Source organism: Schistocerca gregaria, chromosome 11 (genome assembly GCF_023897955.1).
Source record: "Schistocerca gregaria isolate iqSchGreg1 chromosome 11, iqSchGreg1.2, whole genome shotgun sequence".
In the NCBI taxonomy this organism is placed as follows: domain Eukaryota; kingdom Metazoa; phylum Arthropoda; class Insecta; order Orthoptera; family Acrididae; genus Schistocerca; species Schistocerca gregaria.
The window spans coordinates 39,420,827-39,442,970 of record NC_064930.1 but is presented as its reverse complement, the minus strand read 5'-3'; the positions used below and the strand labels follow the sequence as shown (position 1 = coordinate 39,442,970).

The 22,144-nt window shown below is 38.3% G+C and overlaps 1 protein-coding gene across 13 annotated transcripts in view; it reads right to left on the bottom strand.

Annotated features, from left to right (window-relative positions):
* Positions 1-22,144, bottom strand: part of LOC126295173 (zinc finger protein 492-like) — a 113,780-nt gene that overhangs the window by 5,550 nt on the left and 86,086 nt on the right. For 4 of the 13 annotated variants that reach the window (XM_049987468.1, XM_049987469.1, XM_049987470.1 and 1 more), the window contains one exon: positions 4,960-9,785. The exons of 1 other annotated variant lie outside the window; for it this stretch is intronic. In XM_049987468.1, the coding sequence (XP_049843425.1) occupies positions 8,042-9,785 (1,744 nt within the window). In that variant the 3' untranslated portion in view covers positions 4,960-8,041. Of the gene's footprint in view, positions 1-4,956; positions 9,786-10,911; positions 11,028-20,133; positions 20,204-22,144 lie in introns of those variants that run through there. 8 more of the 13 variants (XM_049987473.1, XM_049987474.1, XM_049987472.1 and 5 more) reach the window with 5 other exon arrangements.

The window sequence follows — 22,144 nt, the reverse complement described above, 5'->3', positions numbered from 1 at the left end:
TACCCTGGCTACAGACTTCTTTTGATATGTTATGTTTATTGAAGGAATTAAACTTTTCAAAGGAGAAAATTGTTTGTACTGTGTATTTTCGAAGTTCCGAGGAAACTCATTCACAGAAAACGATTTAATAACTTTTCAAAAGACCTTATTTGTATCATTTTCTATTGGACTTTCTTTTACTGGATTAATAATTATGCTTGTATCACCAGCAAACAGTGTCAGTTCAACATCTTGTTTCACGTAACAAGGGAGGTCATTCACATAAATCAAGAACAGGAGGAGACCCATAATTAAACCTTGTGGAAATCCTAATGTAATTTCATCCCAGTTAGATGAAGTGGCAAACTCCTTCAATAACTAGAAGCATACAAGGAGACTTTTTGCTTCCTGTTCTGTAGATGTGACTTAAACCACTCATATGCTTTTCCATTTATACAATAGAATTGTAATTTCTCTAACATAATGTCATGGTTAACACAATCAAATGCTTTGGATAAGTCACAGAATATTCCTACTGGTGACATTTTACTATTTAAACACTCTATTATGTAGACAGTGAAATTGCATATTGCTGTCTCAGTGGAACAGCATTTCTGAAATCCAAACTGTGATTTACTAAGTATCCCATTACTGTTGAGATGGCTAACCACTCTTGAGTACATTACTTTCTCAAACATTTTTGAAAATGCTGTAAGCTAGGATACTGGCTGGTAATTATCGGCATCTGTGGTTTCCCCCTTTTGGAAAAATTCCTCACAATGGATATATTTTAACCTGTCTGGAAACATTCCATGAGTCAGTGATGCATTACATATGTGACTCAAAATATCAGCTGTACTTGCTCCAAATTGTTTTGATGTCGTCTACTCGTGCAGAACATTTATTTTTCGATGATTTCCTTATTTCACAAGAGTTTGTTAGATGAAACCTAATGTGACTAAAATTTTTCAAAACTCACTCTTCCATGTGCTGCCTGGCTTTTTCTTTTGAACTATTCTCACCAATTTTTTCTCCTACACTTTAAAAGTGATTGTTAAATACATTGGCTACCTGTGTAATGTTGGTTAAGATGGTCTCATTCTCTTTATCAGTAATACTACCTACCCCACTGGTTAGTTTTCCTGCCTCCCTTCTAACAACATTCCACACTGATTTGATTTTATTGCTGGAGTTGTTAATTTTTTCTCTAAAATATATATTTCTTGCTTTCTTTAAAACTATTCTCAGTGTGTTACAATAATTTTTATAGTGTAAAACTACTTCTTGCTGTCTCATACAGTTTTCTTTTTCTTTCTGAAGATACATTAATACCTACAATAATCCAAGGTTTCTTTAAAAATATTGTGGTGTTACATTTAGTAATTTTCTTTGGGAAACAATGTTCAAAAAGGGATATAAATTTATTAGGAGATATGCTGCATTTATCATTAGCATTTGGATCATTATATATATCTTCCCAGTTTACATTTCCTAAACTTTCTCTGAAGTGATCTATAGATACCGGGTTGAGCACCCTCACTCTTTTACTTAATGGTTTCTGCAGTGTACACCCAGTTATGTTTTGTAAGTTAATCAGTTGTGCATCATGGTCAGATAATTCATTTACCACAGGGAAAGCATGTGTTTGTTCTACATCCTCTTGCTGTCCAAATACATGATCTATTAGAGTACTACTGTCTTGAGCTATACGTGTACGGATACTGATTACTGATTCTAAGTTATATGTTGTTAACAACACTTCTAGTTCACTTTTCCTATCAGAATTGCTTAGAAAAGTTAACACTGAAATCACCCCAGATTAATAACTTCTTCTTTTTATCTGACCCCAGATTAATAACTTCTTCTTTTTATCTGACAGACAGCATAATAGGGAGTCAAACTTTTTTATGAATAGCTCCCAATCTCCTAGTGGAAACTTGTACACTGTTGCTAATAACAACATTTTCTAGCTGAAGTTAACATGCACAAACCTCAAAGTGCTGATCAACACAAAATTTGCTCACTTCAACAGTTCTGTATTTTTACCCTTGTTTTATGAAAATGGCAACTCCTTCTTTATCCATACTAGATCTAAAAGTGTAAGATGCTAAATGATACCCATTTATACTGACATTTTCCATCCCCACAGTTACATGATGCTCAGACAGACAAAGTATATCAATCTCATTCTTATTCTTATTTTCGAGATCATCTAAATACATTATCAGCTCACCTACTTTTTTTAAAAATTCCTCTGGTATTTTGGCGAAGTTGATATCATCCTTAGCTTTATCCTTATTTGCTGTGCATGAAGTTCCTTTTCATATATTTTCCTTGGTTGTTGTCTGTCTGGAAACTGACTTTAACCTAAAAAAAACTGTCTGCCTTGGTTACAATAACCACAGGGATCACCCCTTGTGTGACAGTGCCCCCCTTACAGTATCTGCTAATAGAGAAGCTAATTTAGCTTCCCCCTTCCTAATAAGGTGCAGGCCATGTGTAGTGTAGCCCCACCTACCAATAGCACCAACTGGACCAACACTCATGTGAGACTTTGCCGGTGTGTGGAGCATCCTGTTCAGTTCAGTGTTAACATGTGATACCCAGGGCTGATCATAGTGCTGAAATACCTCCAAAAACCCAACATTCGTGTGCCCAGTTTCTGCTCCTATTTTATCCAGGTCACTCCTAATACTATACCCTGAATTCATACCCAGGCTGCTTACTGCTCCCCCAACTATAATTACCTGATTTTCCTTCTCAAAGTCCTTGCATAGCTGACATAAATTTTCTGTCACCTGGCTAAGGCTAGCACTTGGTTTTACAAAACGTGTGACCTGGTACTCTGTCCCTAATTTCTCCTGTAGCTGTTGGCCCACACCCCTCCCAAGACTGCTACCTATAAGCAGAATTTTTCTTTTCCTATTCTGGTTTGATCCCGACCTGTCTTTTTAATTTAAGCTAATATTCTGCTTCAACCTACATTCAACTAAATCTGAATGAGGCCCTTTCTCCACTACTTCAGATAGCAAGCCAAACTGATTTCCTAACTGAATTATGTAAGTTCTATCAACCGTTTCCCTTTTTTGCCCTTTGCTTGCAACCTTTTACCAGCGCCCAGAGTCCTTTTCCTCCCTTAGTTTACATAATTCCAAATTCGTGATTTCTAATTCAGCCTTAAGGTCACAAATCTTTGCTGCCAGTTCCACAATTTTTCTATCCGTTCTATGTAACCTACACTGCCATGGAAGAGCCTAATGATCTATCCTTGTTTCCTCTCCGCTACACTCTCCCCAATGAAACCACAACCTACAGTCTATACAGAACACTCCCTCTTTCAAATTTCTATGGCAACCACCACACCTGTCACACATGGTTTGATAGTAAAACGTGACACAAAAGCAAAAAATAACTTCAACAGCATGATAGGTTTTAACCTGTCCTAGTATGTAACTAAACACTAATGTAAACAAACTTATAAACTTGGCTCAGAAACTTATAATCAACCACACAAATTATGGATGAGAGACACGAATTAATTTAACTTTGAAGAGCTAAGTCTAGTCAAAAACAAATATCTATACTCGTACGAAATTTATGCCAAAATATGTAAACAACAACACAACTGCTGGCCTTTAGAAAATATTTCCTTTTCGATGTAATTACGTTTAGAAAAGCAAAACCTTCAATACATAGATTAGATAAGAAGTAAATTCACTAGTCTAAAATGTAATATTAACTAAATTAGCTCCTATTTCAATATTAATTGCTTAACTTAGTGAGAGCTTCATACACCCACATTTGCCTGGCTACAGGGCTGTCAACCTAAGTACATGAAGTAAGATTTAATAAAACAATGAAAGTGTTACAGTTGTCTTAATGAGGTTACTTTATTATGGATATATAATCAGTTTGTAATGTGTCCTTCAATAACTTTGTAATTTTAACTTTTATACTACAAACTGCACAGATTATAGGAAAACTAATAAATCTTATTAATATTATTGATCTAGACCACCTTTTGTATGGAAAAAACTAGCCAGCCTTCGATGATGCACCCATCTGATGCAGTGTTACAGCCTTTCATAATCTGCGAGGCTAGACCTTCACAACTGGTAACAACATTTGCTGGCCCCAATGCTGTCATTCTGAACCACAATACTCCATCACTGTCCACTGGCATCACCATTGCACCAGCTTAGCCACTGCCCAGCTGATGTATCTTGGCAGCCCTCAAGCTGACCCTGCTGGATCAGTACATGGTCAGCAAACATGTTACCTCGGCACCACCACACCACTGTATCAGTGCATCATTTCAGTTGGCTGCGTATATTTCTACAATAGCCAAAATTGGCTAATTCGAACTCTAAATTATTGTACTATTATTTGTCACTTCTTAATTGCTTTTAGTTTTCTATTCCTGTCCACTTTTTTACTGCATTTTGAAAATTATTTGTTTCCCCTATTTGAACGTTGCATCCTTTAGCAAGAGCCACCAGTCCAAAGGAGCTTTTTCAAATATCAAACTACTACTTTTGTAATTTTGAAAATAATTAGCCTGCTGCTATGGAGGGGGAGTAAAGTGTGTGTGGTAGATTGATAGACCAAGTGGGGAACACTTCATGAAATACGTTTCACTTCAGAGCTGTGGCTAGTGAGGGGGCTAGTTCTGTATCAGTTACCGCTGTATATGCCTTGTTCACATTCATACAATTCTTACAGTGAAAATACTGATGAGGAGACACTTCCAAGAAGCATCCTTAGTGAGGAAAACCTAGAAAACCATCCAGCAACCAATGAGACCACTGTTAATGGTCACATGGGGTCATAGGGCATAGCCGGGATAAATTTGGCTCACTATTGGCAACCAGCTTTCAGTCTGATCAGAGGTGTGCTTCTATCCCATTCTCCAACACTATGCCCTCAATCTGTTAGCGGCCTTAGAAGTAAAGTTCTGATGTAAATACCAGTTAGTTGTTTTATAGTACTCCTCATTGTTTTTTTTTTTAAACAATATGCTTGATTACCCTTACTCCTGGATCCAAAACCTACAACTGACTTGTCCTTGACAATTCTTATACAACAGTTTATTCTGGAGTGATTAGCTTAGGTTATTATTTTAATAGGTGCAGTTACACTCTTTAATTTATGGGTATGTGCAGTGTTTATGTGGACTCAGTTCTTTGGGTGGTTTTCCACACAACCACTGAACATGTTTATTTTCTGCTTACATCTCGTGTACCAGAGAAACACCATATGACCCATCTTTAGCTGACGCCTATAGATATTCAGTCCATATTGTGTACCTTTTTTTTACCATGTTTTACAAATTTTACTGTTTCTTAGAGATTCATAATATGTTTAGTCGCCACACTTTGTAGTACATTTTCAGATTCATTGGAATATAAGGCTATTGTCCAGAAACCCGGTTTTTCTTTCCTTTTATTGGAAAATAATATTTAATCCAAATGTATGGGGATGTTGTCTATTATGAATAACCCATACAGCAGTTGTGGATGTACTGTCATGGGAAAGATGAAATACAATGTAATCATATCACTACAAAGTGTCACAGCTTAAGTTTAGCAACACAGAACAGTGCCAATCACTTAATTATAACTGTCTCCAATTGTTACACATATGATGTAACATACTACACCACTTTCAACAATAACAAATAAGTAGGAAATCAAAATTAAAAACAATCGTTCTGAAATTGAAACTGAAGCATAGGTACAATTTTCCTAAAACCTCATGTATATTTAACACAAATTAAGAAAAATACCCACAATGGAAACATCTTTGAATATAACACAAGAAATATTTAGTGCTCACGTTCTGAGTTCTCCCATGTGGTGTTCTTGTGTATACAGAAAACTGGAATCAAATAATAACACCTAATGTTTGTTTACCTAATTCTTTTTTTTTGTAGAACTTACGCAGTATTAGATGCTGAACAAGTAATTAAGAGCTTTGGTGGATAACACTTACGTATATTATCTCTGAATTATGTACAGAGCTTTGTGAAACAAAAATACTTCACAAACATATAGCTATTGTGCACTAGTATAAATGGCAACCAAGCATGATGAATTTCTTAGATTACACATTTCCGCATCTGGCCCATTTACATGAAAAGGCACTGATGGGCAAAAATGTCATGAACACTGTTCATGAGGAGAATGAACTCCATGTTGTATTCACATGATGCGGTAAGCAGATTACAAGTATATAAGCAGACCAAAGGTTTACACCTTATGTTCTATCAGTAAGATGAGTTGCGAACATGTAAATTTAATTATGTAAGTGACTTTAGCAAAGGGCAAGTTAAAGTGGCATTGCAGTTGGGAACTAGCACCTCAACAGTGGTGAAGTTGGTACAATGGATCTATGCTACTGTTGTGAACATCTGAGGAAAGTGGCTGAAAGGTAATGAGTCCATAACATTATGAGAAGATGTAATACATCTATACTTTTTCACAAAGTATGGAGGTCATAAGCTTGCCTGCTCTGTAAAGCTGGACATGTGGCAATATGTGGCATATCTAATGACAGAAAAAAACGCTGGGGCAGCCATACACGTTTTGGAACCCACAGATCAATGTACATTGTTGAATGTGTGGCTCTGGAACATATGGTCACTGTATGTTTCCATACTGATCCACCAAAATGTTCACTTGCAACTGAAGTGGGCAAGGGATCATTGAGGCTGGAGTGAAGGTCAATTCAAATGTTAACTGTCAGGATGGGTGACATTTCCTGTTACACCAGGTCAGTTGCACACCCAGATATGCAATCATCTAAATGAATGGCACCAAATAGAGGGCCCATTATGCTTTGGGGGCAGTCTGTTTGGTTCCTTTGGGACACCTGTTGGCAACAGAAGACATCATGACAGTTGCAGACTATGTGACATTTATTGGAACTGCATGGATTCCTTCATTCCTGGTGTGCTCTCCCATAGTGGAGGCATCTTTCAGCAGGCTAACTGTCCATGTCACATGTGCATGGTCTGAGTAGCATGGTAACTAACACTGATGTCTTGACCATACCATTTAGCTAATGTGAATGTGTGGAATACAACTGGTGCAACATACACCCAAAAACATGTAAATGATGTGTCAAGTCCATATCATGTATAATTGCCAAAGTACTGTATTCCAAAGGTGGCCAAACATGCTATTAAGCACGTTCTTATATTTGTTATGTTTACTAATGCAGGATTAGTACCAACAGAACATAAATGTACACACTATTAATGACAAATCAAGTCTCTTGAGAAAACATATCAGAGTAAAATAATTGTTATATTCATGTTTCTCCAGTATTGAGTTTACTAGTCTCACTGAAGCCAGTGCCATGAATATATTTTTACTGTCACTGTGTCTATACAGAGTTACAAGTACTACTTTGGAATATTAAGCAGCAAGTCATCACATTTCCTTGGCCTTATACTGAATATTGCAGGATACTTATGATTACTGACAAATGTAAGGATTTATCACAATTCACAATCTTCTTGTCGCAAGATCAATAGGAAAAAGCAGCAGTGCTAATGACAAAAACACATTTGATTCATGTTTCTTGAGTATTTCGTAATACCATTCCTTGACATCTGAAGCTACAGATATGAATTTTTTGTCGCATTATCTGTTAGCACTCCATAGTACACATCATTACAAGTTTTTTCACTATTCTACCAGATTTTAAAGTTATTTCACCAGAAGTACAATTTATTGTCCCCTGGTATATACATTATTTTATAGGCCTTGAGGGCACCAACCACGAAAACCTATTTGTGTAATCTAACACATACTTACATTTTCTTTCTGATGTGAAGTAATGCATGTGTCTTGAGAGTATCCAAGTAAGTGAAACTTTTGTCACAGATACCACATTTGTGAGGTCCACTTCCAGTGTGTTCAAATGCATGTGTCTTGAGATCACCTGATGTAGCAAAAGATTCCCCACAGATCTCAAATTTGTGCGGTTTACTTCTGGTGTGAATTAATACGCGTTTCTTCATATGGCGAGACATAGTGAAAGATTTCCCACAAATCTGTCATTTGTGAGGTTTCTTTCCAGTGTGAATTAATAGATGTTTATTAAGATAGGCTAATATAGTAAAATATTTCCCACAAATCTCACATTTGTGAGGCTTATTTCCAGTGTGAATTAATGTGTGTATCTTGCGTTGATCTACCCTAGCAAAAGATTTCCCACAAATCTCACATTTGTGCGTTTGCTTTCCAGTGTGAATTACTATGTGTTTCTTGAGATAGCTAGACATAGTGAAAGATTTCCCACAAATCTCACATTTGTGCGGTTGCTTTCCAGTGTGAATTACTACATGTTTCTTGAGATAGCTAGACATACTGAAAGATTTCCCACAATTCTCACATTTGTGAGGTTTCTTACCAGTGTGAATTAATGCATGTCTCTTGAGATTACCTAGCATAGTAAAAGATTTTTCACAAATCTCACATTTGTGAGGTTTCTTTCCAGTGTGAATTAATACATGTTTTTTGAGATCACCTGACATAGTAAAAGATTTCCCACAAATCTCACATTTGTGAGGTTTCTTTCCAGTGTGCATTAATACATGTCTCTTGAGACCACCTAAAACAGTAAAAGATTTCCCACAAATCTCACATTTGTGAGGTTTCTTTCCAGTGTGAATTAATATATGATTATTAAGATTGGCTAATACAATAAAAGATTTCCCACAAATCTCACATTTGTACGGTTTATTTCCAGTGTGAATTAATGTGTGTATCTTGCGTTGATCTGCCCTAGCAAAAGATTTCCCACAAATCTCACATTTGTGCGGTTTCTTTCCAGTGTGAATTAAAACATGATTCTTGAGATCACGTGACCAAGCAAAAGTTTTCTCACAAATCTCACATTTGTGAGGTTTCTTTCCAGTGTGAATTAATGAATGTTTCTTGAGATTACCTAGCATAGTAAAAGATTCCCCACAAATCTCGCACATGTAAGGTTTCTTTCCAGTGTGAATTAATGTGTGAGCCTTTAGATAACGTGATTTGGCAAACCATTTCTGACAAATATCACATTTGTGATGTCTTTTCCCAGTATGAATGGAAACATGTCTCTCAAGATCACCTGACCTAGCAAACAATTTCCCACAAATACCACATCTGTCAGTTCTGTTTGCAGTAAGTAGATCAGCCTGAGCACTGACATTAACAGCTATAGACAAAGTTCTATAATTACTTGTTTTCTCTCTATCATTTGTCATATGTGTGTTATACATGTCATTAGAGGGCTTCTTTGAACCTTTCCAAGTTTCCTTACATGATGACTGCACATTGTGTTCTGTGACAGAAACTTCTGCCTCACTATCCATCGAGGTAGCGGTTTGATGCTCATCACTATGTCCATACTTTTCATGACTGTCAGCACTTAAAACTTGACAATTCTCACTCATTCTCATATGCTTTTTCAAGTTAACATCACTGTGAAATACCTCACCACACCACTTACAAACATACGAAGGTGGTTGCGTTCCATCAATGTGCATAAACACATGCATTATGAGTCTGTATTTTGAAGAAAAACTCTGTTGGCAGAAATTACAGCTATATACATGTAATTCCTTTTCCCTCGTGCTACAGTCATACTGGGTGGCAACTGAGCATTCCTTATCAATAGTCACTTCTTCTGTATTGGTACTGAACCCATGTGTTGACTTCTCCACGTCTATCACCAACTCATCCTGGACCAGTCTATGGTGACAAGTTTCTTCACATGATATGCTGCAACTCCCACCAGCAGTCTGAGTAAATCTGAAGAGTGAGGAGGATAATGTTAAATATTGAGATATACAACAAAGAAACAATATTTGAGTGACCATAAATCCAGTACTATAGGCCACAAGTCATAAAAGTGCATAAGAATTGACATATTCAGTAACTGTTACTGATTTAAAATTATAATATGCCACCAGAAGTAAAGAACTGATGAGGTAAGAGAGGTTTTGCATTCTTCTTGTTTCGCCAACACTTTTACCTCTAGAAATGGTAAATTTATTTCACCTGGTAAACAATTTTTTTGTCTGACTCCAAATAAATCAATTTCTAGTCCAAGCATCAATATTTTCATTCGCTATCTACAATGGATGTTGATCAGCTGGACAATGACTGTTCATGAACAAGAATCAATGTGACATCAATCAAGGGGATAAATTTGCATACTTTTGAAGGAATGTGAATGACATACTTGCATATTGTTTTAATCTACAACTGTTTTTGGCACTGCAACTTATGTGAAGCCTTCCACAAATGGAAATATTGTCTGAACAGATGGAAATGGTTGCAAATTTACCAGTACACTGTGAGTGAGCCTTGTTGAAAGTTTTTACATCTTCCCAATATCTGGTCTCCTGCCATTGTAGAACACCGTTGACTGAAGGACACACACATAAATGGTCACATCATCACCCATTAAATACTGAAGGGTAACACTACATACTGAGTGGCAGTGATAACAGCTGATGCATGAGCTACACCTGTAGTATCTGGGTTTCATTATTATACGTGCAGTTAAACCCTTTCCCACAGAGAAAAACTGTAATGGTTTTCAGGTCCCCAGTATGTATGTAGCTGGATATAAAAGATTACAAAGTACTGAAGGTGTGTAGGCTCCAGAGTTTTCTTTTGTTCTGACTGTACCTTTTCAATTTTTTGCATTCTGTTGAGTGTATAGTTTTGTTTGGCATGGTCTGGATCACACGATTTTTTTTAAATATAACTGGTATCATGGTGTGTCAGATTCTAGAAGTTGACAACTGCATCACTAAATATTGTAACTTTTATAACTCAATAATTTACAAATGGTTCAAATGGCTCTGAGCACTATGGGACTTAACATCTATGGTCATCAGTCACTTAGAACTACTTAAACCTAACTAACCTAAGGACATCACAAAACACTCAGTCATCAAGAGGCAGATAAAATTCCTGACCCTGCCGGGAATCGAACCCAGGCGTGGGAAGCGAGAACGCTACTGCACGACCACGAGCTGCGGACTCAATAATAAACAAATTTTATTTTCATACACATGTAAGTGAAGTAACTGAACACTAATGATCATAAAACACATCAGAAAAATATGCAAATAAGATTTGAAACAAATACCTTTCAGTTTGTCAAAGAACTAGAAATAAGACTTACAATTAAGATTTTACAATATGCCAGTCAACCATAAACCAACCTGAATAAGAAACAGAATTTCTGGAAAGCTTTAGCAATAAATAAATTTTGAGGTTTTTATTTATCAATTGTTTTAGAGATCACCGTGTAAGCATTGTGAAGATACTGGGTGCTTGTGTCATATCCCTAATCTTTACAACACAGCATTTCGTGTGGCAGGTACAATGATAAACTATTCATCTACATCTACACGATTACTCTGCTATTCACAATAAAGTGCCTTGCAGATGGTTCAATGAAGCACTTTCAAACTCACTCTCTACCATTCCACTGTCGAACGGCGCGGAAAAACGAGCACTTGAATTTTTCTGTGTGAGCCCTGATTTCTCTTATTTTATCCTGATTATCATTTATCCCTATGTAAGTGGTGCCAAAAGAATGTTGTATAGACCCTCTATACAAGGTGTTATAAAAAGGTACAGCCAAACTTTCAGGAAACATTCCTCTCACACAAACAAAGGAAATGTGTTATGTGGATATGTGTCCGGAAACGCTTAATGTCCTTGTTAGAGCTCATTTTAGTTTCGTCAGTATGTACTGTACTTCCTCGATTCACCGCCAGTTGGCCCAGTTGAAGGAAGGTAATGTTGACTTCGGTGTTTGTGTTGACATGCGACTCATTGCTCAACAGTACTAGCATCAAGCACACCAGTACATAACATCAACAAGTTAGTGTTCATCACGAACATGGTTTTGCAGTCAGTGCAATGTTTACAAATGTAGAGTTCGCAGATGCCCATTTGATGTATGGATTAGCATGGGCAATAGCCGTGGCGTGGTATGTTCGTATCGAGACAGATTTCCAGAACGAAGGTGTCCCGACAGGAAGACGTTCAAAGCAATGGATCGGTGTCTTAGGGAGAACGGAACATTCCAGCCTATGACTCGCGACTGAGGATGACCTAGAGCGATGAGGAGAACGGATGAGGCAATTCTTTGTGCGGTTGACGATAACTCAAATGTCAGCGTCAGAGACGTTGCTGCTGTACAAGGTAACATTGACCACGTCACTGAATGGAGAGTGCTACGGTAGAACCAGTTGTCTCCGTACCACGTGCAGCGTGTGCAGGCACTATTAGCAGCTTATTGGCCTCCAAGGGTACACTTCTTCTGCGAATGGTTCATCCAACAATGTATCAATCCTCATTTCAGTGCAAATGTTCTCTTTACGGATGAGGCTTCATTTCAACGTGATCAAATTGTAAATTTTCACAATCAACATGTGTGGGCTGACGAGAATCAGCACGCAATTGTGCAATCACTTCATCAACACTGATTTTCTGTGAACATTTGGGAAGGCATTGTTGGTGATGTCTTGATTGGGCCCCATGTTCTTCCACCTACACTCAATGGAGCACATTATGATTTCATACGGGATACTCTACTTGAGCTGCTAGAACATGTGCCTTTACAAATATGACAACATGTGGTTCATGTACGATGGAGCTCTTGCACATTTCAGTTGAAGTGTTTGTGCACTTCTGAACAACAGCCTGGGTGAGCGATGGATTGGTAGAGGCAGACCAATTCCATGGCTTCCACGCTCTCCTGACCACAACCCTCTTGACTTTCATTTATGGGGGCATTTGAAAGCTCCTGTCTATGCAACCCGGGTACCAAATGTACAGACTCTTCATGCTCATATTGTGGACGGCTGTGATACAATACGCCATTCTCCAGGGATACATCAGCGCATCAGGGATTCCATGTGATGTAGGGTGGATGCATGTATCCTCACTAACGGAGGACATTTTATACATTTCCTGTTACAAAGTGTTTGAAGTCACGCTGGTATGTTCTGTTGCTGTGTGTTTCCATTCCATGATTAATGTGATTTGAAGAGGAGTAATAAAATGAGCTCTAACATGGAAAGTAAGCGTTTCCAGACATATGTCCACATAACATATTTTTTTTCTTTGTGTGTGAGGAATGTTCCCTGAAAGTTTGGCCGTACCTTTTTGTAACACCCTGTATACTCCTTCCACCTATCTGCTTTCCCCTCTTTGCTTACAACTGGGTTTCCATCTGAGCTCTTGATATTCATGCAAGTGGCTCTCTTTTCTCCAAAGGTCTCTCTAATTTTCCTGTAGGTAGTATCTAACTTATCCCTCATGAGATGACCCTTTACAGCCTTACATTTGTCCTCTAGCCATCCCTGCTTAGCCATTTTGCACTTCCTGTCAATCTCATTTTTGAGACATTTGTATTCCTTTTGCATGCTTCATTTACTGCATTTTAATATTTTCTCCTTTCATCAATTAAACTCAATATTTCTTCTGTTACTCAAGGATTTCTACTACCCCTCGTCTTTTTACCTACTTGATCCTCTGCTACCTCCACTACTTCATCCCTCAAAGCTACCCATTCTTCTTTTACTGTACTTCTTTCCCCCATTCCTGTCAATTGTTCCCTTATGCTCTCCCTAAAACTCTGTACAACCTCTGATTCTTTCAGTTTATCCAGGTCCCATCTCCTTAAATTCCCATTGCAGTTTCTTCAGTTTTAATATACAGTTCATAACCAATAGATTGTGGTCAGAGTCCACATCTGCCCCTGGAAATGTCTTACAATTTAAAACCTGGTTCCTAAATCTCTGTTTTACCATTACATAATCTATCTGATCCCTTCTGGTATCTCCAGGATTCTTCCCTGTGTACAACCTTCTTTTATGATTCTTTAACCAAATGTTAGCTATGATTAAGTTATGCTCTGTGCAAAATTCTACCAGACGAAGTCCTCTTTCATTTCTTACCCTCTATCCATATTCACCTACTATGTTTCCTTCTCTCCCTTTTTCTCTACCCACAATATTATCTATGTGATCGTTCGAATTTATGTTATTTGTAACCCCTAAGTATTTAGTTGAATTTACAGCCTTCAGTTTTGTGTGACTTATCGTGTAATCGTAATTTAGCACACTTCTTTTAGGACTCATGTGAGTAACTTCATACTTTCCCTTATTCAGGGTCAGTTGCGACTTTTCGCACCATACAGATATCTTATCTAAATCATTTTTTAAGTCGTTTTCATCATGTGATGACTTTACAAGACGGTAAATGACAGAATCATCTGCAAACAATTTAAGATAGCTACCCAGATTGTCTCCTATGTTGTTAATATAGAGCAGGAACAATAGTGGGGAACGCCGGATATTACTTGTTTTACGCGATGACTTACCATCAATTAGTACGAACTATGACCTTTATGACATGAAATCACGAATCCAGTCGCACAACTGAGGCGATACTCCATAGGCACACAGTTTGGTTAGAAGACAACTGTGAGGAACAGTGTCGAAAGCCTTCTGTAAATCTAAAAATATGGGATCAATTTGACATTCCTTGTGGATAACCCTTATTACTTCAGAGTATAAAGAGTCAGTTGTGTCTCACAAGAACGATATTTTCTGAATCCATGCTGACTGTGTCAATAAATCGTTTTCTTCGAGATATTTCATAATGTTTGAATACAGTATATGTTCCAAAACCCTACTGCAAATCGATGTTAGTGATATAGGCCTGTAATTTAGTGAATTACTCCTACTTCCCTTTCTGGGTATTTGTGTGACTTGAGCAATTTTCCAGTCTTTAGGCACGAATCTTTCGGTAAGCGAGTTGTCGTATATTATTGCTAAATATGGAGCTATTTTATCAGCCTCCTCTGAGGGGAACCTGACTGGTATACAGTCTGGACCGGAGGCTTTGCCATTATTAAGTGCTTTAAGCTGCTTTGTTACTCCGAGGGTATCTACTTCTATGTTTCTCATCTTGGCAGTTATTCTTGATTGGAATTCAGAAATATTTACTTCGTCTTCTTTGGTGAAGGAGTTTCGGAAAACCGTATTTAATAAATCTGCTTTAGTGGCACTATCTTCAGTGACTTCAGGGACTTCACCGTTGTATTGCGTGTTGCCACTGGTGTGCCTTATGTATGACCAGAATCTCTCTTGGTTTTCTGCCAGATTTCGAGACAGAATTTGATTGTGGAAATTATCGAAAGCATCTCGCATTGAAGTACACGCCATATTTCGAACTTCTGTAAAACTCTGCCAATCTTGAGGATTTTGCGCTCTTTTAAATTTGGCATGGTTTTTTCGTTGCTTCTGCAACAACGATCTGACCCACCTAGTGTACCATGGGGGATGAGTGCCATCACTACTTATTAATTTATGTGGTACTTATCTCTCAATTGCTGGCGATATGATCTCTTTGAAAACATACCACAACTTTTCTACACTTACATGATCAGATCAGAAGGAGAAGACTGTCCCTTAAGAGGGCGTTAAGAGCATTTTTATCAGCTTTTTTAAATAGATATACTTTGTGCTTCTTTTTGATGGTTGCAGTGATGATGGAAGTGCACATGTATTTTATCGACACACATACTACAGCCTGCACAGTAACACTGCTGATGGTTTACACCATATTTGTTAAAAATTTTGGCATGATAGCTGTTACCTCTATTTTATTCCTTCCTTTGTTCTCTCAATTTTCCAACCAAAGGGCTGTCATTATGAACAAAAACAGTTTCTTACATTCGATTTATCTACGCCAGTACTTCTCTACCCAGCAACTAGTTGGGTTGCGGGATCAATGAGACTTTGCAACCAGCCTCGACCAATAACTGAGTAAAGGTTGCGAAGTGCCATTACATATTATACAGGCTAGTATTACGATGGGGTCACCATTCCCAAAGTCGTCGTCCCCCCCCCCCCTATTCCAGGACATAATTAGTGAATTAGTGTACCCTAACTGTTCCCATCCAGTGTAATCCAAGGGAAAATACGACTGTCTGCAAGCTGTGTAATTGAGGTGGAATGTAGGGACCAGCCTGTTATTCACCTAACAGGGTATAGAAAACCACCTAAAAAACCACATCCAGGCTGGCCGACACACTGTTGTTAATCTGCCAGGTGGATTCGATCTGGAGTCAGCATGCCTGCTCGAATCCAGGAAGCAGTGTGTTAGTGCTCTCGGCTACCCTGGTGGGTCGTTTCTTACATCACTGTGAAACTATTACATCTGGTTCCACCTACTAAGGAAAGATTGTCAGTGCACTTGATGCCAGGGTTGGAGACTGTCGTGAATACAAGCAAGCCTATTAAATCTTATCTCAGAAATATTAATATCATGCAAAGAAGGAATGTTCTTTTGAACGTTTTTATATTATCAAGATTTTGTTTCATTACTGTTGAATATCTAAAATATCTTCAGGGAAAAGTACACCTGATTTCTTGTTCAATGTCTCGATTCCTGCCCCCACGCATTACCACTAAGTCACAGGGCAGGAATCTGCAAAGCATTGTTGTATTGTCTAGCATAAACATTGCTTGGATTGTTCATGTCTCCATTTGACTTTCCCCTACAATAAAAGAAGGAGTCATGGTGATATGAGTATGTCCTCTGTTATCATTTTCACAACGACCACTACTACCACCACCAAGCCCTTTTCTGAATTTGTATCACCAATTTCCATCATTTAATCTTGATGAATATTAGTGTCATCCACAAATTCATAAATCATTTGCCGAAATATACGTTGAAGTACAGTTCTCTTACTCTCAGAAGTCATGTATGATGATGATTGGTTTGTGGGTCACTCAACTGCACAGTCATCAGTCCCAATTTTTACAGTCTTTTTTTACACAGTCCAATATAGCCACTGTCACGAATGATGATGATCAAATGATGAGGGCAATGCAAACACCCAGTCATTGGGCAGAGAAGGTCCCCAACCCAGCCAGGAATCGAACCCAGGATCCCATGATCCAGAAACAGCAATGTTAGCTACTAGATCACGAGCTGTGGACAGAATTCATGGAGAATAAGAAGTCCGAGCCGACTGGTTTGAATGGTTAGGGAGACATGGGACACACTGCATATTGTAAGAGACACTGACAGAGGTCACCATAATTATTACACTGTAATAACAATAAACACAAGCTGTTGATAAAAACCCCTGCTGAGTGGCAATCATAAAACGAGTGTGGTATCTGCTAGACGTCATAGCAACTTTATTAGGAATTTACTGAGCGTTAAATTGTCTGAAAAGCACCCTGTTTTCATAACAAGAAATCGATCCAAGGCGTTTTAGCTGATTTTAATTAAACTGAGAGTGTTCTGGGTGCTGCAGTGTGGGCTCTATACTTTGCAGGATGCTGTAACATTGTAGTATGTATATTAACTGGTCTCCTCAACGAGCATGCTGAAAAATAATTTTTCAGTTTCGGCCACCAGGTGAAAAGACGGCGCTATAAGCAGTGAGAATGAGGTATCAAGCACGAAAAGAGAAGAACGATCAGACCAATGATAATGGTGGTTCTGGTACCTTTGTTAGCGTATGATCAGAAGTTACATATTCAAAATGGTCTACTGCCTTTGCAGCTTGATGTATCCATGACATGACGTAGTTAATAGTTGTCTACATCATATACAGTGTAAGCAGATTGACTGTCATCATATGATAGCTTACTGATCAGGGGTATCTGGATACATCCCCAATAAATCTTTCACATATCCCAACATCCACATGCCACATGAATTTATATCAGAGGATCTTGAAGGCCACATATCTTGAAACTGCCGAGATACGACGCAGATGACACTGAAGTTTACATGAAACCAATGGTTCACTCGATAAATGACATATCATCAAAATAATGGTACATGTGTTTTCATGAAATGCTGGAATCACGTTGCATAACAAGGTCCTTATTAAATTCAGATGTCACTGTACTCCTAAGAGGTGCGTGACTTGTCATTATCTTCTAGGAACACTGACTGAAAATGAAGGGGGCTTGTTAAATCACACCACACTATCACATAAGCTGGGAGCAGTGGATGTTCCTGCACAAGATTTGAGAGAAAAACACCCATATTTGACAGTTCTGTGCATTCACAGCCCCATGCAGTGTAAAATATGCCTTGTCCATCCAAAGAATATTCCCCAGCCAAAATTCGCTCATTTCCATGTGTGCCAAAAATGAAGGCAAAATGAAAGTGTTGTAGCCTATCTTGGGGCTTCTTTAGCAGCACATTCAGAGCCTTGTAGAGATACTAGTGTAAAATGTGTCACCAAATCTTTTTAACTGTTGACTGGGGGTGAGGCAGTCAGAGCTGGCGTGTGTGTGGAGCGTGGGTCGGTGGGGGAAGGAGGTAGGGAGGGTGTGTGTGTGTGTGTGTGTGTGTGTGTGTGTGTGTGTGTGTGTGTGTGTGTGTGTGTCAGAGAGAGAGAGAGAGAGAGAGAGAGAGAGAGAGAGAGAGAGAGAGAGAGAGAGAGAGAGAGAGAGACTGTGAGAACGCTAACATTTACAGCAGAATTTGAGACATCTGCTGCATGATTAGCTATAGCTAAAATCAACATCCACAACCGCTACGGCAATCTGCTGCACCACCCAATTCACTTACTTCTTCAAATTCCTTGATTGTATTCTTCAACACATTTATTGACATGGGGCCTCTTCACAGCCATTTATTTCAATGATATTCCTGCAATGCAGTGCTGCTGTTCTGATAAAACAGCTGTACCACCTGTGCACGGCATTTCTTCTCAATAGGCACTTCATTTCATATGAAAGAGATACCTTCTTAACTGGGTGTATATACAACCAAGAAAAAATTTCCTGATTTCCCAGCTAGAAACGCGCTTACTAAAGTGAAAAACTTTTTATTGGATGGAAGTACATTTTTCCATGTTAAAAGATGGTATCGTTTCCACAGGAGCTGTAAATCTTATCAATCCATTGAATGGTTATGGATTTATAAGCCTGTATAGAACTTTCTGGCAGTTTAGGAATCTCAACCTACCTGCTTATAGGGCTGGGGAGACACATGGGAGACAGAGCAAGGAAGGGAGGGTGGGAGAGTTCTACATCTACATCTATACTCCGCAAGCCACCTGGCGGTGTGTGGCGGAGGGTAGAGAGTTTACAGAACCCCACAAACACTACAGCACACACAGAAACACAAAGCAATAACACTCATGACATGAACAACAGAAAAAAATTGTATACTCTCACATACAAACACAAAACAACACACAAGATAGCAAATATATTACAGAAACAGGGATTACAAATAGCTTACAGAACAAGAAACACACTCCAATCACATTTACAAACAACAGAAAAACCAGACAAATACCAAGGAGCAGGTATATACCAGCTAGAGTGCCAAGAATGTAAAGCAGTATATCTGGGGATGACAAGCAGGAACTTTAAAACTAGGTATAAAGAACATATAAGAAGTTGGAAATATGAGAACAGTCATTCTACCTTTGCCGAACACCTGATAAAACATGGACATGAACCATCCAACATGGAATGTGACATGACAGTTATCAGAGTGAATAATCACAACAAAAACCTCCTGACATTGCAAGAAAACTTCCACATACAAAGAGCCATTGCAATGGAAAAGAAGACACTCAATGACCAAATCCATATAAACAATAACTCGCTGATCATGCTAGCCACCAAAACAATAACAAACTGAAGTGCAACCAGGATAAATAATTAATGAATATCCTTCCCCTCTTTCTCTCTCTCTCTCTCTCTCTCTCTCTCTCTCTCTCTCTCTCTCTCTCTCTCTCTCTCTCCTACCCCCCCTCCCCCCATACACACACACATATACTCACAGACTCACAGACAAACACATGAACCCACAGATTAAAGGAAAAGTAATGCACTCAGCAAATTACACACAAAAAAAAAACTCATACCCAAAAAAAAGTGAGGATTGCACACACACACACACACACACACACACACACACACACACACACACACACACACAACAAATGAAAACCACAAAACACAAAAGAAACACATAACAGTTGGCAACACTACACACTGCAAACACACATATGTTGATCGCCAAATGGCAGTGAAAGTGAAATGTGATGTGACAAATGGCTAAACAACACCTGATTCGGCTAACTGGAGCATGGAGACCAGCAAATACATCACCAGAAACACATACATGTGTTAGCAGCGCTGGAAATCGTAAGTAAAACGAAAGATACATCATTTTATGGAACTTGTGCTACAAAAGTTGCTTCTAACCTAAAAAACCCGACAAAATGTAATATATCAACAGAATATATCTAGCAGATAATACGCTTATTGTATATATAAAAAGAAACATGTATTTCAGGCCACTGATGATGCTTCCCAAATAAATGAGGCGAAACGCGTATGGCAACAAACAAACTGCCTTCATTTAGTTGCATAGACGGCACATACCTCCATGATGACGACGATGATGCCTGTTGATTTATATCTACATGATAACTCTGCAATTTCACGATTAAGGGCCTGGCAGATGGGCATCGAACCATAATTTTTAATTTGCTTCTTACCATTCCACTCTCACTGCGTGCAGGGTTACATATTTCCATATGAGCTCTGATTTCTCGTACTTCACTATGATGATAATTTCTCCTTACATAGATGGGCGCCAACAAAATATTATCAAACTATGACGACAAAATTCGTGTTTGAAATTTCACGAAAATCTCTGGCTCTAGCGAAAAGCGCCATCCCATTTCATGTATCGTATCCATAGCACTCTCTCCGATTTCGTGATAATACAAAAACAGCTGCTATCCTTTAAATTTCTTTGATGTTCCACACCACACTGCACAATTGTATAAACGAGTATGAATGTTTAGCAGTTTTAACTTGTCAGAATTGGATTTATATGCCATCTGAAGCACACACACATACATTTGACACCTCAAAACAAACACCGCCAAAAGTTTAAAGCAATTATCCTTTAATAATGTTTTTACGATGTATACTCTTTGCACTTTGCGATTATGTCTTCTCTTCTGCTATACGATCCTTACACCCAGCTGATTTCTGACGCCATATTTGTTTACAAATGTGGCAGTATATATGTGATGTGTTACGACAGCAAAAGGAACCTGTGACCACTGAAGGTACTGTAGTTTACTTATTTAATGTTTACCATTAGATATCCGTTTAATTTTTTTGTCAAAAGTAATCCTAAACCATATTCTGAAATAGTGTCTTGTTTCTCCACGAGGCAGTGTCACAAGTTCCTCCAAAAATTGTAACACAACACACACACAAATGTAATACTTACGCATGTAAATCTACCCGATGATGGAGGTTTAAACCTTCGAAACGCGTCGTGGAAATGAATAAAACGGTGACTGGTAACAGTGAACTTGTTGTTTCATTTAATGTCAGTAACAGTCACGGTAAAGCCTAACCTAAAAATTTTCGCATTTAAAGGCATTACTTCGATGACTTTCTGTCAGATATTACAAACTGTTGCCTTCCTAGTACAAAATCACGAGTAAGTGCAAACATCTAGGATGATACTCCAGGGGCACACAACGTAATCCGAAATAACTTGTGAGGAATAGAGTCTAGAGCTTTCTGTAAAACAAAAAATATGGAATCAATGTAATGTCATCTGCCCAAATCAGTCATTACTTTGCGAGAATAAAGAGCATGTGTTGTTTCACAAGAATTATGTTCTCCGAATGTGTCCATAAATGATATCTTGAAGGTTATTCACAATGTTCAAACAGGTTATATTTTCCAAAATCCTACTGCAAAGTGACGTTAGTAGTATGGGTGGGCATTTCATCGGATTACTCCCATTTCCTTTCTTGGGCTCCAGTCTAATTTGTGCTACTTTCCTGTCTTTGGGTACTGATCTTTCTGCAGTTCAAGAGTTGCATATGACTGCTAAGTCTGGAGCTATTGTATCAGCATATTCTGAAAGGAACCTGGCTGGTGTACAGTCTGCCCCAGAGGCATTGCCATTCTTAAGTGTTAAGCTACTCCAACACATTTAGGATATCCACTTCTAAGTTACTCATATAAGCAGTTATTCTTAATTAGAATTCTGGAATACTTTGCTTTTCCTGTGAAGGAATTGATAAAAATCCATCTTCAGTA